Source organism: Eublepharis macularius, chromosome 4, assembly GCF_028583425.1.
Source record: "Eublepharis macularius isolate TG4126 chromosome 4, MPM_Emac_v1.0, whole genome shotgun sequence".
Classification (NCBI taxonomy): domain Eukaryota; kingdom Metazoa; phylum Chordata; class Lepidosauria; order Squamata; family Eublepharidae; genus Eublepharis; species Eublepharis macularius.
In genome coordinates this window covers 182121973-182138717 of record NC_072793.1, presented here as the reverse complement: position 1 = coordinate 182138717, position 16745 = coordinate 182121973, and the positions used below count along the sequence as shown (strand labels likewise).

The 16745-nt window shown below is 48.2% G+C and overlaps 1 protein-coding gene across 2 annotated transcripts; it reads right to left on the bottom strand.

Annotated features, from left to right (window-relative positions):
* Positions 1-2670: 2670 nt before the first annotated feature.
* On the bottom strand, positions 2671-16013 carry LOC129329133 (zinc finger protein 883-like). 2 transcript variants are annotated; one of them, XM_054978570.1, is made up of 7 exons: positions 15948-16013; positions 13915-14089; positions 13629-13728; positions 11934-12016; positions 11412-11532; positions 10542-10631; positions 2671-5325 (listed from the first exon to the last, which is right to left on the bottom strand). In XM_054978570.1, the coding sequence occupies exons 2-7, from the start codon at positions 14005-14007 to the stop codon at positions 3836-3838; spliced, it is 1977 nt and encodes a 658-aa protein (XP_054834545.1). In that variant the 5' UTR covers positions 14008-14089; positions 15948-16013; the 3' UTR covers positions 2671-3835. The 2 variants fall into 2 exon arrangements, with proteins under 2 accessions (XP_054834545.1, XP_054834546.1); XM_054978571.1 differs by having other exon boundaries at positions 15959-16004.
* Between the last annotated feature and the right edge of the window lie 732 nt (positions 16014-16745).

The window sequence follows — 16745 nt, the reverse complement described above, 5'->3', positions numbered from 1 at the left end:
GACGTGAGGAAATTCTAGATCTTACAGACACCTTGCAAACTACCATCACCAGGACCACCCTAAAGTTATTTAATGTGAAATTGCTGGTCTTCTAACATATGTAACATGTCTGTATTGGAGGACTGGAGAGCAGCCAGTGTAACATAAATCGCAAACGGCCGAGCCCCAGTTTTCACACAGCTTCCTCGTTAGCATCACCACCATCCCCAGAATATTCAACCATTTGACCACCTGAGCTAGGATACCCCATGCCTCCTGTAACTGCCCTGGAGGAAACAGTCACAGAGGGTTTTTACTCAGTAGCATAACGAAGAGCCGGGGCATATTGCGGCAGGAATCAAGGCACCGATTGTCCAACAAAATAGCTTGTTTAACAGGCACAAACTCAAATGCAAAACACAGGAATATGGCAAAGCCTAAGAAAAGGAAACTGGGGGAAGGTTCCTCGCTGAAAGAGGCACATGATGGCACCTCTTTTTCAGGAGGGGCCTCACTAAGGCTTTCTTTAATGCCCTGGGGAAAACCCCAGAGCTCAGTGATAGATTAATAATAGCCTCCAATGGGGCCCTCAGCCCATCAACACTGGGCATTAAAGGAAGCCGCAGTGAGGGCCCTCTTGAAAAAGCCAACCTTGGACCCTACCGATCCGTCCAATTACCACCCAGTCTCAAACCTTCCGTTTCTGGGTAAGGTGATTGAGCGAGCGGTGGTGGAGCAGCTACAGGATTTCCTGGAAGATGCATCTGTTTTGGACCCATTCTCGTCTGGTTTCCGCCTGGGCCACGGGACTGAGACAGTATCGCTCACCCTCACAGACGATCTCCGTAGGCAGCTGGATCAAGGCAGGTCAGCGCTGCTGGTGTTGCTAGACCTCTCAGTAGCGTTCGACAAGGTTGACCATGAATTGTTGACCCACCGCCTTGCCGATGTGGGGATCCGAGGGACTGCCTTAGAGTGGCTTGTCTCTTTTCTCTGTGGTCCCCGTTGGGATTCCTCACTTACATGCAATGGAAAATTCAGCCCTCCTGGTCATTCGTCATCTAGAGCAGGAGCCCCCAACCTTTGAGCCTGTGGGCACCTGTGGAACTCTGAAACAACATGCCTTGCGCAGCCACAAAACGTTGTGTCAGCCACACAGTGGCTGCTGCAGGAGGTGGAGCTAGCCACGCAGTGGTTGCCAGAGCTTACCTTCCGTCACCCAATGAAGATCCTTGTTCTGTGGTTTGCGCTGCTGCCAAAGCAATGTTGTTGTTGTTTTAAATCTGCACAACCGATCAGCACGTGGCCCTATGCACTTTCTATAAACACTTGGTGGGCACCACAAAAGATGTCGGGGGGTGCCTGTGTCCAGGGAGAGGTGAGCAGAGGTTATTAATGGTAAGGACCTATTCAGGAAGAAAATGCAATTCTGGGCCTGATAACCTGGGAATCTATCAGAAGAGCATGGACCCGATTTTCATGGTATATCGGCCTTTCCTCTTCAGTATAAGAGAAGCCTTCTGTAGAGATCCAGAGGAGTTAGCCGTGTTAGTCTGTAGTAGCAAAATAGAAGAGTCCAGTAGCACCTTTAAGACTAACCAACTTTACTGTACCATAAGCTTTTGAGAATCACAGTTCTCTTTGTCAGATTCGTTCTATGGCTAGATGCAACTGACGAAGAGAACTGTGTTCTCGAAAGCTTATGCTATAGTAAAGTTGGTTAGTCTTAAAGGTGCTACTGGACTCTGTTCTGGAGAGAGATGCATTTTATTGGCTTGGGCTTTGCAAAATCCCCGCACTTGGTTTTAAAAGTTTTTTTTCTTGGTTAGCAGAAGACAACTGGGGAAGGGGACTCAATTATTCCCAAATATTGCCCATCAAGTCAACAGCTCTAGAGAGTATCAAACCATCAAAGCTTCATAAGTTGTGTCCACAGCCAACAAAATGGCCAGTTCACTCCATGGCTGGAATCTCACACACAGGATGTGTAGAGACTTCGAATGCAAAGGGCAAGACAGGGATTTTCAGGAGACTCTGAGAAGGGGATTTTGGCCCATTATGTTTAGTGGGTAATCCCAAAATTGATACACTGGTGGAGGTGTACCAAAGGAGAAGTGAGAAAGAACCACTGTGAGAGTCAGGTGGGCTGCTAAAGAGGTATGTCACCAGGCAGAGACTTGGGGCCTAGATGCCTCGGAGGGCCAAAACAGATAAAGGCATACTGTTCCAACACCCCTTCCATGGCCACTTTCGAGAACCCTCCTTTGAACCACTAAAAAGCAGTTCACCCAAGACCTCTATCCGAGAGGCATTCCTGAATGTGAATGAAGTGCACTGCGAAGTCCAGGAGAATCAGCAGGGTCCTTCCCCACAGAAAATCATCCACTGCGGCAGTCAAGGCCATTCCCACCCCCTCTAAAGCCCAGTTAGAAACATTTGGGTCTCCATCTTATCAGAGGCCCCTCCTCTCCACAAACCTTCCTGCAAGGCTTTGGTACAGAAGGCTCCTATGATCACTGAGACACACTTTTTAAATGACTGCATGTTGGCATATTTGGCACAGTCCCTCACACTAAGGATGCCGTCTCGGTGAAACTGACCCGGCTAGCTACTTTTCTACGGCTAGATTGTAAGAGTGGGGAGAAGTAAGAGTGGGGAGAAAAACAGCAGTTTGTGGGCATATGCATTTATTTAGAAAATGGCAACCAATGGCAGCTGTAGGAAACTGAAGTAAAGAACAACTCGACAATATAGTGCTCGATAGAATGCGAGCAGACTCTTTTGAGTAAGTGTCTATGGGGAAAAAATCACAAGAGCCTCAATGGCTTCCTGGTAAGACAACGTTTTTAACAACCCAGAACAACTCCACGAGATTTCTTGCAGATGCAATGTTGGCAGGTACAATTTCTTTGTTCCCGACGATGCCACAGCCAGGAGGGGATGGAAGCGGGTTAATGGCCCTGGATATTTCATTCCAAAGACTGAATATGAGAACCTTCCAAGACAAATGGAAACTTTCCAACATGGATTTGGAGGTCAGTAGGACCATTCCATCTGCTACCCCCGTATCCAGGTAGAGACTGGTGAGCCCCAGAATATCCATGCATTTCCATATCATAACAGAGATAAGTCCTTCACCAGCAAACAGGGCAGAGGCTAGACGGCCATTTGACACCAATGCTGATTCTGTGAACCTGAGCGGATCATGAGGGGGAAGGGCAGAAGGGGGATCATGAGGGGGAAGGGCAGAAGGGGTTGCATCAGTGTTTAGTTTTTGCGTTTGTGCTTGTTTTTGTGACCCTTCTTACATGCCCAGGGTAATGCCAATGGCCACCTAGGGGTCAGGTAACAATTTCCCACAGGCCAGTTTGGCTTGGGATCCTGGAGGTGTTTCACCATCTTCTGGGCATGGAGCAGGGGTCACTGGGGCAGTTGGGGGGTAGTTGTGAAGTTCCTGCATTGTGCAGGGGGTTGATGACCCTAGAAATCCCTTCCAACCATATGATTCTATACCAGACAAGGCATTTATTGACCTGAAATTCCTCAGCATAGAAAGCTCCCCAGAGCTGTTTCAAGTTTGGAAAAGATACCAGGAGAGGAGGGGAGTATTCTGGGCCAGTTCTGAATCAGAACTCTGAGCAGAGGAGAACTGAGTTCCAAGGAAGGGATTTACAATGCACATCTGATCAAAAGGACCAGGGGAGGACATGATGAAAACGTAACCTATAGTTAAAACCTCATTATCAAAAAGGAGGAAATGCTGGGCTGACACTGAGGGTATCCATGTTTTTTACATATTTTCTGTTATGTGAGTTCTTTGATTGGAATTACAATATGGGCTCCATCTGAGTCTTCTTTACAAATGGAGGACTGATACAGTTTCTCTTGTGTGGCTTCTGTGATGGTAAGCAAGGCCTGAACGATGACTGAAGCTCTTTCCACACTCTGAGCATGTATATGGTTTTTCTCCTGTGTGGATTCTTTGATGAGAAGTCAGTCTTGAGCTGTGTCTGAAGCTCTTTCCACACTCTGAGCATGTATATGGTTTCTCTCCTGTGTGGATTCTTTGATGGGAAGTGAGTCTTGAGCTGTGACTGAAGCTCCTTCCACACTCTGAGCATTGATACAGTTTCACCCCTGTATGGATCCTTTCATGATAAGCAAGCCCTGAGTAGTGACTGAAGCTCTTCCCACATTCCGAGCATTTATATGGTTTCTCCCCTGTATGGATTCTTTGATGAGAAGAAAGGCCCGAGCTGTAAGTGAAGCTCTTTCCACACTCAGAGCATTTATATGGCTTCTCCCCTGTGTGAATTCTTTGATGAGAAGCAAGGCTTGAGGAGTGAGTGAAACTGTTTCCACAGTCCGTGCATTTATATGGTTTTTCACCTGTGTGGATTCTTCGATGGGAAGCAAGAGATGAGCAAACTGTGAAGCTCTTTCCACACTCTGGACATTTATACGGTTTCTCCCCTGTATGAATTCTTTGATGGGAAATAAGACTTGAAGGGTGACTGAAGCTCTTTCCACACTCGGAGCATGTAAATGGTTTCTCCCCTGTGTGAATTCTTTGATGAGTAGCAAGGGCTGAGCTGTCACTAAACCTCTTCCCACAGTCAGAACATGCATATGGTTTTTCCCCTATGTGGAATGTGTGATGAGAAGTAAGGTTTGAGTGATTCCTGAACGTCTTTCCGCACTCAGAGCATTTATATGGTTTCTCTCCCGTGTGGATTCTTTGATGGGAGGCAAGGGTTGAGCTGTGACTGAAGCTCTTTCCACACTCAGAACATGTGTATGGTTTCTCCCCTGTATGAATTCTTTGATGATAAGCAAGGCTCGAAAAGTGATTGAAACTCTTTCCACAGTCAGTGCATTTGTATGGTTTCTCCCCTGTGTGAATACTTTCATGGGAAACGAGACCTGTGTAGCGAGTGAAACTCTTTCCACAGTCAGTGCATTTATATGGTTTTTCTCCAGTGTGCAGTCTCTGATGTACAACAAGGTTGCCCTTCTTTCTGAAACTTTTCCCACATTCTGAACATCTGTGAAATTTCTTCTCTGACTGCAGTCTTTCAGGGAAAACAAGCGTTTTGTTGTTTCCTGACCTATACTCTGATGACTTCCACCGTTTCTCTTCATTTTGCATTCTCTGTTCTGTGGTATCATTTGATTTGCCAGTTAAGCTTTTTGCTGCATGAGATATGTTAATCCACTTATTTCCTTTGTAATTATCTTCCTGTATTGGAGTGAACTCAGCACCTTCAGGAACAGTATATTCTTTCCTCCCCTTCTGGTTTGTTTCAGTTTTCTTTCTCTGCTCTTCTGGTCTCTTGGACTCCCACTCTGCAGGAATAAAAGAAGAAATTAAATTGAATCTCCATCAACTAACATAGTAGATACCACTTGTGAATAACAGAGTAAAAAAAGACTCAGTGGGAATTCAGCTCCTGACACGTTTTCAATCACCTCTTTTCACTGATATTCAGTGATACAAAATGCACTGCAATATTCCGCACAATGGCCTTGGCAACCTCAAATCTCCCATTCAAGGATCTTAAAAACAGTATAACTTGGAAAAGATCTTTTTGGGTCTCTTTGGAAGATCACTGCAAGTCAGCTGAGACAGTAGAGTCGCAGGACCCCACAGGACGAAGGGCTGAGCAGATGTCTTCCAGCATCACTGTTTTTAAACCTACCCTCTAAGTAGGATTGGACCCACCACAGAGAATTACCTCCCAATCCCAGCCCAGAAAGCTGTTCCAGAAGGACACCATAACTGATGGCACAGAAAGCCCCTGAAAGATCCAGGAGCATCCACAGAGTCACGCTCCCTTTGTACATCTCCCAACAAAAGTCATCCATCAAGGCAACCAAGGCTGTTTCAGTCTCATAGCCAGGCGTAAAACCAGACTGGAAAGAATCTAAACAATTCCTTTCAGAGAAGCCTGAAGTTATCCCTTTCAATAACTTGATCAACAGTGGACCTTTAGAGACTGGTCAATAGTTATTAAGATCTCCCAACTCCAGGGTAGACTTCTTTAAAATGAGCACACCATAGACTGTTTCAAGACTGGGGCAGTCACCCCTTCCCTCATGGAAGAATTAACTACCTTTCAGACACAGTCAACCAGCCCCCCACCCCCAGCGGATTTAAATAGCCAGGAAGGACAAGGTGTGCCTCAACCTCCAAGGATCCTGTCCACATCCTCAGACTGAATAAACGGAAAAGTATCCTAAGCGACTGGAAAAGCCAGCACCCTGACACCATCCGATCCTGTCACTGCTCAGGTCAAGTCCAAGTCAGAACGGGTATGAGAGATTTTATATGCAAAGTGCGGAGCGGTGGGCTACTGAGCATCTACCACCTCCTGCAGGCTGTATCCCAACAGGCCTCTGAAAACACAGAATATCTCCTCAGCCTACACTGTGCAGATGCAATAGTGGCAGAAAAGTTTTGTCTCTTTATCACCATCACTGCCACAGAGCACTGTTTAAGATGAGCTTTCCCTTGTTATGCAGTCTCCTAGCATTCAGTAGAAGCCTCTTGGGTGAGATCTGCTTGCTCGACTGGTGTTAAAGAGGTGGAAACTCTGCAGTAAGTTGAACAAGAAGTTGACAGGGCAGGAAGCAGGCAATAGATGTCCCAACACCCAAAGTTTAAGGCTCCATAAGTCTCAGACCCAGGAATTGGGACCCAACACCCCACTTTGAGTGCTGCCAAAGTCACAGCTTTTGGGGACAAACTGCTAAATAACTCTCTGGTGAAAGCAGCATCTGCAGGTACAAATAATAATAATAACAACATTCTATTTATATACTGCCCTTCATGATGACTTAACATCCATTCAGGGTGGTTTACAAAGTATGTTATTATCCCCACAACAACAAACACCCTGTGAGGTGGGTGGGGCTGAGAGAGCTCTGAGAGAGCTGTGACTGACCCAAGGTCACCCTGCTGGCTTCCAGTGGAGGAGTGGGGAATCAAACCCGGCTCTCCAGATTAGAGTCCTGCACTCTTAACCACTACACCAAACTGGCTCATAAATGCATTTACATTAGTGTGCAAAGCAGTGGATATGGCTTCTCCCACCAAGGAGCTCTAGTGAAAGGTCTAGGTTGATCCGTCTTGGAGGTGCACCAGTCTCATCACATCCTCTGATGTCCTCTTTGGGATTTATCTCACTGTAATGTGAATTTTATCCTTTTGCTCCTGGGGAAAGCAGGTCTTGCTGTGCTCACACCACACATGGATCTTGGATATTGCTTGCTTTGGACTACACCTAATACAATTCTCACCCCTTTTCTCAAGAATCTGTGGGACTACACCTACAGCAGTGTAGGTGAGCCTGTTTGTGGGGAGGGTGGGCCAAAAATAAAATAAAATAAAATCAATCAATCAATCAATCAGTCAGTCAGTCAGTCAGTCAGTCATTCAATCAATAGAACAGATTCTATGTATTGTCGAAGGCTTTCACGGCCGGAGAACGATGGTTGTTGTGGGTTTTCCGGGCTGTATTGCCGTGGTCTTGGCATTGTAGTTCCTGACGTTTCGCCAGCAGCTGTGGCTGGCATCTTCAGAGGTGTAGCACCAAAAGACAGAGATCTCTCAGTGTCACAGTGTGGAAAAGATGTAGGTCATTTGTATCTACTCAGGAGGGGTGGGGTTGAGCTGAGTCATCCTGTAAGAGTTTCCCAGGGTGTGGAATGCTAATGGCGGGAGGCTTCACTGTATCCTGAGGAGGTTCTTTTGCATATGGATTGGTACTTGATGTGCTAATCTTCTCTGCAGGGCTATTGTCGGGAATAGAATGTTTTGTTAGCCGGGTGTTTTTCAGTTTGTTGGGGATATAATGTTTTGTTAGCCGGGTGTTTTTCAGTTTTGAAAAACACCCGGCTAACAAAACATTCTATCCCCGACAATAGTCCTGCAGAGAAGATTAGCACATCAAGTACCAATCCATATGCAAAAGAACCTCCTCAGGATACAGTGAAGCCTCCCGCCATTAGCATTCCACACCCTGGGAAATTCTTACAGGATGACTCAGCTCAACCCCACCCCTCCTGAGTAGATACAAATGACCTACATCTTTTCCACACTGTGACACTGAGAGATCTCTGTCTTTTGGTGCTACACCTCTGAAGATGCCAGCCACAGCTGCTGGCGAATCGTCAGGAACTACAATGCCAAGACCACAGCAATACAGCCCGGAAAACCCACAACAACCATAGAACAGATTCTATTTATGTTCCCTGGAAGATTCTGGAGGAAAGTATGCTGCTCACCTTGGGTTGTGTAGCTTTATCCCTCACAATTAAAAGTTTAGATATTCTGCTGTTACAGCATGAAAACTGTCTCTTTTGTGGACTCAGCTATTGCCACACTAACCCACTCTGGGTAACCTCAAGACTGGACTAGCGTAACGTGCTATGCTTGGGGCTGCCCTTGGAGACAACACTGAACCTGCAATTGGGGCAGAATGCAACAGCTAGTCTGTGATGAGGGTTAAGTGGATGGAACAAACACATCATCGCATGTTTAAGGTTGTTAAACTGGCTGCCGATTGCTTCCATGCTCAATTCAAGCTGCAGGTCTTAACCATTAAAGGCCTCCATGACCTGGGACCATCGTATCTGCAAAAGGGCCTCCACCCGGAAGTACTTGCAAAGCAGTTCCAATCACCAGACCAGGTGCTATTAGTAGTTCCCTCGCTTAGATCAATAAGAACTGCCTCTGCCCCGCTGTACCTGTGCTGTGGAATGATTGTCCCAAGCAGGGCTCATTTCGAGGGGGAATGCACAGGAACGCAGTTCCGGCTGTTCCCCAAAGAGGTCACATGTCAGGTAGCCCCGACCACCTGACTCTTGGCCATTTTGGGCCCATTTCTGCCTGGATTGGGGCCGAAACGGCCTGGATTGGGCCTCTGACGGCTGGTGGATCACTCTCCCACTCAGCAGCGGCCCAATCTTGACCATTTGGGCCCCTTTTCGGCCGTTTTCAGCCCCTTTTTGCCATTTTGGGCCCAATTTCAGCACTGAATGGCCAGGATTGGGTCCAAAACAGCCAGGATTGGTGATGTCAGGGGGTGTGGCACATGCAAATCAGTTATGCTAGTGACACACTTCTGGTGATGGCAAGGGGCGTGGCATATGCTAATGAGTTATGCTAAGGAGCCCCTCCAGCTCTTTTTCTACGAAATGACCCCTGGTCCCAAGCATGTGAGAAATGCTTGTTATTTGTTCCCTTTTATCTTCCACTGTGATGTTGAATTAGTCTTTAAATTTAACGAAGAGGCTTTAAGTGCCCCAGGTCAGGAGAAAACCAGGATATAAATATCTTAAAAATTAAAAGTAGATAAAGCATGCAGACTCCTGCAATCCAGGGTAACCCACCCATGCTAGGACCAAGTAGCTAAAGGACTGCCACTCTTGGTACGGTCTCCCAAGGCAGCTGCAGTCACTTGCGCCGTCCGCTGACTGACCAGACAGTAGCTGCCCATACTTGTTGCTCCCACACTTCCATTATTCCACAGAAAGCACAAAACACAATTGTTACGGAGGGCGTTTTCAGAAAGGGGAAAGGGCTGTATTAGATGCTTTAGGCTGATCCTGCACCGGGCAGGGGGTTGGACTAGATGGTCTGTATGGCCCCTTCCGACTCTATGATTCTATGATTCTAAATGGAGTTGTTCGGGACAACGCTTTCACCAGGGCGCGAAGGTTTTGCTTTATGGCACAGTTCGCTTTATGCATTTTATTTTTACACGGCTGTTTCCTAATTTCTGTAACTGTTTTTTCACATTTCTGATGCGTCTTCTCTTGTTCTGTTTTTACTGCATTGTTTTCTAACCCTATAACCCAGTTTTTCTCACAGGGCTATATGTGAGGCCTCTTCTTACAAGGCATCCTACGCAAGAAGACAGAAGGACAAGGGCCCAGGGAGAGAGACGGCCGTGGGCAATCCACGGGTTGGCATCACACCCAACAAGGATGAAAGCCAAGGCTTGAAGAAAGGTAGCTGAGATACCAGGATAATGCCGGGCACCCATTATTGCCAGCAGTTGGTGAGGCTGATTTCTCGGCAATACATAGGAGCATCGGGAAACGTGGGCCAAATGGGAAGGGGCCTTCTGAGGGGAGGAAGATGGAAAGTGGCACTGCAATCTCTCCTTGAACCAGGCAGGGAGGAGATGGCACAAGCCACCATATGGGGTGTGGCACAATCCGTCAAGGTCCTTTACTCTAGACCATCCCATCTAATCCATGGAGGGAAGGGAAGCAAGTAGAAGAGACCTCCCCCCACTTGTTTGTTGCGTTTCTTCAGTGAGACCTACGTTGTGAGGGTCGGAAACCCCTCCCCCTACCAGTAGGCAGAACCAGGAACACAGAGGGTCTCCTCAGAAGAAAACCCTTTCCTGCCTGCTGTCCTGGTACTAAATGCATCCGATCCATTCTGGTCCTTATTTCATATTTGACAGAGGCCTGCAATTTTATTCTGCAGAGAAACTTCCAACTAGAACAAAATGTAGAAAAGGTTTTCCACCACGCAACTCGGTAGCTACCTGCCAATCTCTGCCCTTCCTTGGCAGCTTGTACTGGCTCTTCCTCTTCTTCCAGCCAGGAGGTGAAGTCCGGCTTGGGAACCAGAAATCCTTATTTGAGAAGAACACACTGGTTATTTCCAGCATTCCTCACTATAACAAATTTTCAGACATTACTTGCTAGCAGGTCTAAACAATCTCACATCTTCCACATAAGCAGAGGAGAATGGACGGCTGAAAGTGTTGGGTCTCATGCTAAATGGGACTTGGGGACAGTTTGAAATCACTCTGGAAAAACAGTCTTTGAAGTACACCCAGCAGGACACATCTAGCCGTGAATTACTACAGAGAAAGGAAGCCTCAACCTAGAGGACAGTTTTCTCGTCATGGAGCTATGAAACAAAGAAGTGGAGATGGACAAAGGAACACAGATCTGCTATACACGTATTTGGGGTTTTCCAGTTTGGTGTAGTGGTTAAAAGCATGGGACTCTAATCTGGAGAACTGTGTTTGATTCTCCTCCACTTGAAGCCAGCTGGGTGACCTTGGGTCAGTCACAGCTTCTAGGAGCTCTCTCAGCCCCACCTACCTCACAGGGTGTTTTGTTGTGAGGATAATAATGACTTACTTTGTAAACCACTATGAGTGGGCATTAAGTTGTCCTGAAGGGCGGAATATAAGTCAAATGTTATTATTGTTATTACAATGCAGTGTGATGGACTAACAATAGATCCAGAGGACTTAGCCGTGCATCTGAAGAAGGAAGCTGTGATTCTCGAAAACTTATGTGACAAATAAGTTGATTAGTCTTAAAGGTGCTACTGGACTCTTTACTATTTTGCAAACTAGCAATAGCAACAATTCCTGCTCTAGCAGAGGGGAGAGCCGTACCAAGAGAGGCCAGGTTCATGTAATTCTCCTCCATGACTTCCCTGTGCAGAGCCCTTTGGCCTGGATCCAGCAGGGCCCACTCCTCCTCCGAGAAATCCACAGACACGTCCTCAAAGGTCACCTGGAAGATGAAGGAAACATTTTCTCTTCAGCAATAACGCAAGGATCTGTAAAGACAATGAGCCAGGAGTTCTCCACTATGAACCAAAGAAAGCCTTTCCCCCCATTTTCAGGCAGCTCGCTGTGTTGGGGTGCAATATAATAGCCGGATGTGAGTCCAGTGGCACCACAGAGTCAGGATGTAGAGGTATTTTGGGAACTTTGATGCTCGAAAGCTTATACCCTGAAAATCTTGTTGGTCTCCAAGGTGTAGGTGGACTCAAATTTTCTTCTGTGGCATTCTTGTTGGTAGTTTTGGTAGATGTAAAAGGAAAGAGGGGCATCTTTCAACACAGGGGCACATGAAGAGGACAGGGGCCTCTAGGGTCCCCCATCCCATCTCCTCACTGCTTCCTTCGCTACCTGATCTGGCCTCACAGAGGGCATGTCCGTTCCATCACACTGAAGGGAAAGCCCAGAATGTCCACCTGGCGTTCTTCCGGTGCCTGTGAGGGAGAAAAGGAAGGGGGAAGATGTTTAGCCCATTCACTGCCTGGCCCAGTCCCAGATGCTGACCTTCACCTTTACAGCCCTCCACACCCTGGGCCTTCTATGCCTCTCCTGCACCTACGGCCTTGCTCAGCAAAGAGAGACGAAATCTCATTGTATTTGGAAAGAATGGGCTCTGTTTGATACAGCTCTCGCCACCCTTCGGAACGCCTTCCCTGAAAGATTAGATCAGCCCCTTCTCCATCCAGCTTCCCTTCCCAGGTGAAAACAGATGCTAAATCCACAACAATTAAAACACAGCCAGCAATGAGAATCACAAAACAGAGGGCCTCGAAACAAGTATCAGAACAGGGCCCACCAACTTTACTAGCGAAAGATCAGAGCCCTGTCTGGTCTTTCAGACAGATGCGACAATCCAGTTATGAATGCCCCTAGGTTGCTAGGGAAGAAAACTGCAGAATTCTGGAGCCACCACCCTCAAAGCCCTGCTCCTTCTGCCAGCAACTACTATTATGTATTTATTTGTGTCATTTATAGTCTGCCTTTCTCACTGAGACTCAAGGAGGATTACACAATAATAATAATAATATGTTTATCGCTTTTCCAGCCGAAGCCATAAGCCATACAAACACCAACAAAATATGAACTGTACAGGAGGATTACATAGTGTGAGATGAGTACAGTGAATATCAAGGGCATTTTAGCAAACAATGCAATAGGTATATAAATGCAAATATGCAAAGATCCAATACAGAGTTGAGGAAACGCTGAAACAGAACGTAAGGAATTCTAAGACTGACATTAAACAACATAGAACTACACAGTAGGATCATACTTAAAAGCAACGGGTAGTACATAGTGTTACATACCTGAAGCTACAGATTGGACGTAAAGCAACGGAGAGTACATAGCCGTGAAATCTATGGTCCCTATCTCTTTAGTGAAGCATCTCTTCGAACCACCTCCCTATAGCACAGCCCTCCTAGCTGAGTAAAAAAAGCCCTCTTGAATAATTCATTTTTGCATCATTTGAGCAAAGCCAGGAGAGATATCTGGAGCTGGCCTGTGAAGGCTGATCAAAATGTGGAGGAAGAGAGGGGGTCTCATGGGGAGACGGTGCTCCGTTAGAGAACTGTTGGAAGGGAATAATTCACATGAATAAATTACTCCTCATGTGTTTAATATTCCACACCTTTTATCAAAAGCACTCTCTCTCCCAGCTGCCTCTTGGCTACAATTCCAAGTACTTGTTTATTTTATTTTCCTTCATTTATACCCCCATCTTTCTCCACAACGGGGCCAAAGGTGGCTTCCATAATTCTCCTCTCCATATGGTTGTGAATGGTCCAGCAAACTTTCACAGCAGAGTAAGGATTCGAACCCCAGATCCTAGTCCAAAACTCTCATGACTACACCACGCTGTCTCTCTACAGGTGTGTAGGTTTAGACCTATAAAACTGCCATGGCACCTTTTAAATCATGAAAGTAGCTCAAGGCAAACAAACACCCCCTCTGTGCAGGGGACGTACAAGTGGCCCTCGGATTTCAGGCTTACTTGGGGGAAAGAAATCGAGCTGAAAGATGCCCCATTAAATGCACCCTCCTTACCCAGTAAAGTAGCACCTCCATTGCCCTCTTGCTTGACTTCCCAGAAGAGGAATCTCTGCCAAGGCACTGCCAAAACCTCCTCTATTGCTTCTGATGGTCCCTGAAACAGCAGAGAAGGGATGGAGAGAGGGGTTAGGAAAGGAAGGGGGCCGTCGAATGCCTGAGGAAGTGGGCAGCAGGGACTCTTCTTTGGATGGTTTCCTGAAAGCTCAGGCTCTGGGAGAGAGGGGGGTATGCAGTCAGCCTTTCCTACATCTTTGGGAATTGCAGGAGGAAGCCCTCTCACCTGCTCTTCCTGCTCCACGTTCCCCGCCTGGCTCTGGAGGAAGCCTTCTGCCAGGGCCACCGCCTGAGAACTGGGCTCCTGTCCGCTCTCCATCTCTGGGGGCACAGCAGCCAAGATCCCCTCGTTCTTCTGCCTGTTCCTTTGTCAAGATGAAGAACAGCAAAACCAGGCAGGGCTGCAAAGTCCAAAAAAGGTGTTCTGTAAGCAAAGCGTGACCCTTTCCAGGCAGACAAGACCGGAACTGAGACTTCAGTCTGCAGAGAAGAGAGAAAGTAGCTTCCAAAGATGGAAGTGACGTGGTAAGAACAAAAAAGAAACCTGCAGGCTCAGTCCAAAGGCTCAGTCCAGCACCCCTCTTCCAACGTGGATTACCAGATGCCTCCAGAAAATGCACCAGCCAGGCAAGAAGGCAACAGGCTTGCCCTGCTGCTGTCCCCCTCCCTGTAACTGATCTTCACAGGTAACTTGACCCTGAACATGGAGGCTCCATTTAGCCACTGACAGGTCCATTCCCCACGAAAACGCGCAGCCCCCCCCCCTTTACAATCACCAGCATTTCCTGCAGTCATGAGTTCCAGACATCATGTGCTGTGTGAAGACCTTCCCCATCTGAGACCAACCAGGGGTTTGAAATGAGATATCATCACTGAGCTACACCCAATTTCCTTCCTCCATTTCAAAGGCAGGTGGATCGGTGGGTGCTGTGAGAAAGGGCCAGGTGAGAGCGAAGAAACAGGGGCTGAACCCAGACGGGAGCGGGAGCTGTTTGTCAGGGGTTCAACCCACAACGGGAGTTTCTTGCTTGCTCTAGCGTGCACTCCTCTGTCCAAACCTGGGGGTGCTTTTGGATCCAGCCCGATCTCTGAATGCTTTTTAGCCCCCCCCCCATCTTTTGATTCCCCACCCTTTTGAATTCCCTCCTCTTCCTGCTGAGTGCAGTGAGAATGGGGGCGGGGGGGGGGGAGGAATTGCACCTTGCTTCCGAATAGAGAGATGGCCCAGAAAAAAGCCGCTCTCAGGCAGAGCACACGGAAATGGATGAAGAAGACACCCGGACCCAACCTCCAGCTTCCAGTCCGATGCAGAGCAGGGTCCACAGAGTGAAATGGAGGCTGGTACCATTTCTGCTTCCGCAAGACCAAAAACAGACCCCTGCCAGGCAGGCAGATATTCTCAAGCATGTCACCAAAGGCCACCATTTGTTTCCAAAGGCGTTCTTGGTCGCAGCCAGCAATAACCCCTCTCAATCCCCTTCTGGCTGCCCAAATCGCTTGGTCCCAACTCCCAAGAGTCCTTTCTGATGGATCCGTGACCAATTCAGCATCAGTGTAAATGTAATCTAGAGAACGCCCCCCCCCCCCGTTCCTCTCCAAACGCATCATTTCCCACTCACACACACCAAATCCTGTTTGCCCAGTTTGGAGAGCCCCCTCTGGCGATGTGACACCCCAGCCACCCGCTGATGCCCCTGCTTTGGCCAGTGGGCTCTGGCAGCGGGCCTGGGATCCTTCCGGGCCAACTCTGAGGCCTGGGGGAGGGCACTGCCTTCTCTTTGCACCCTGGCGCTGAGGCCAGGAGGGCTCCCCAGAGCTCTCGTGCCCCCCCCACCGTCCCTTTAACATCTACAGCCAGCTGAGACCCCCCCCCGGGGGGTTTGAAAGGAGGCGCCACCCCTGAGCTGCACCCAGCCAAACTTCTCCCTCTCCAAGCCAGACGGAACAGCGGGTGCTCCGAGCAGGAGCTTGCAGGCGGGAAAGGGCCCGGGGAGAGCGAAGAAGCTGGGGCTGGATCCAGAGACCGGGGGGGGGGGGGAGCTGTTCGTCAGGAGGTCAGATAAGGACGTGGGGGGGGTGCTCTTGCTTGCTCGAGAGGGGACAGCGCGCACTCCTCCAGCACTTCTTGGGGTTGCCCTTGGATGCAGCCCCATCTCTGGATGCTTCTTGGTGCCCCCCCCCACCTTTGCTCCCACTTTCCCTCCTCGCATCCCCTCCTTCCTCCACTGCTGCCCTGGGATTCCCCTCCCCTCCACGCACCTTCAGCTCACCCGGCCCTTGGGGGCGGCGTTGAGGCTGCAGCAAGGCCACCTTCCCACAGTTGGGGGCTTTCTGGCAGGAAGTGACTCCTCCACCCCCCCCCTTCCACTCTAGGCACGCAGACTCTCTCCTTTTAACCCTTGGACTGCATTTCTGCAAGCAGCCCAGCAGCGCCCCTCTTCTTTCCAGCTCGCCCGCAAGACAGAGCCCGAGCCCTGCAAGGGGGGTAGAGAAAGGCGGGAGTCCACCCCCCCCTCCAAGCTTCGAAGGCTAAAATATTGTTCTGGAGTGTCTCTAACACATCCCACTGTTTTTTGTGGCACTGGCATTTCTTTAATGCCAGTTCCAGGCTTTGTGCTGTTCCGGGAGCTTTTTGGCATGGAAAGGGTTAATAAAAGTGGGGCAGTCCAGAGTTTTCATTTCTAAAACATTGTTCTGGAGTGTCTCTAACACATCCCACTGTTTTTTGTGGCACTGGCATTTCTTTAGTGCCCGTTCCGGGCTGTTTTGTGCTGTTCCGGGAGCTTTTTGGCATGGAAAGGGTTAATAAAAGTGGGGCAGTCCAGAGTTTTCATTTCTAAAACATTGTTCTGGAGTGTCTCTAACACATCCCACTGTTTTTTGTGGCACTGGCATTTCTTTAGTGCCCGTTCCGGGCTGTTTTGTGCTGTTCCGGGAGCTTTTTGGCATGGAAAGGGTTAATAAAAGTGGGGCAGTCCAGAGTTTTCATTTCTAAAATATTGTTCTGGAGTGTCTCTAACACATCCCACTGTTTTTTGTGGCACTGGCATTTTTTTA

Coding starts and splice junctions, on each gene's coding strand:
- LOC129329133 (XM_054978570.1), bottom strand. CDS start 14,007: ATGGAGAGCGGACAGGAGCCCAGTTCTCAGGCGGTGGCCCTGGCAGAA. Junction 10,632..11,411: donor CATGAACCTGGCCTCTCTTG/GTACGGCTCTCC, acceptor TTCTCAAATAAG/GATTTCTGGTTCCCAAGCCG. Junction 5,326..10,541: donor GGAAGGGCAGAGATTGGCAG/GTAGCTACCGAG, acceptor TTATTCCTGCAG/AGTGGGAGTCCAAGAGACCA.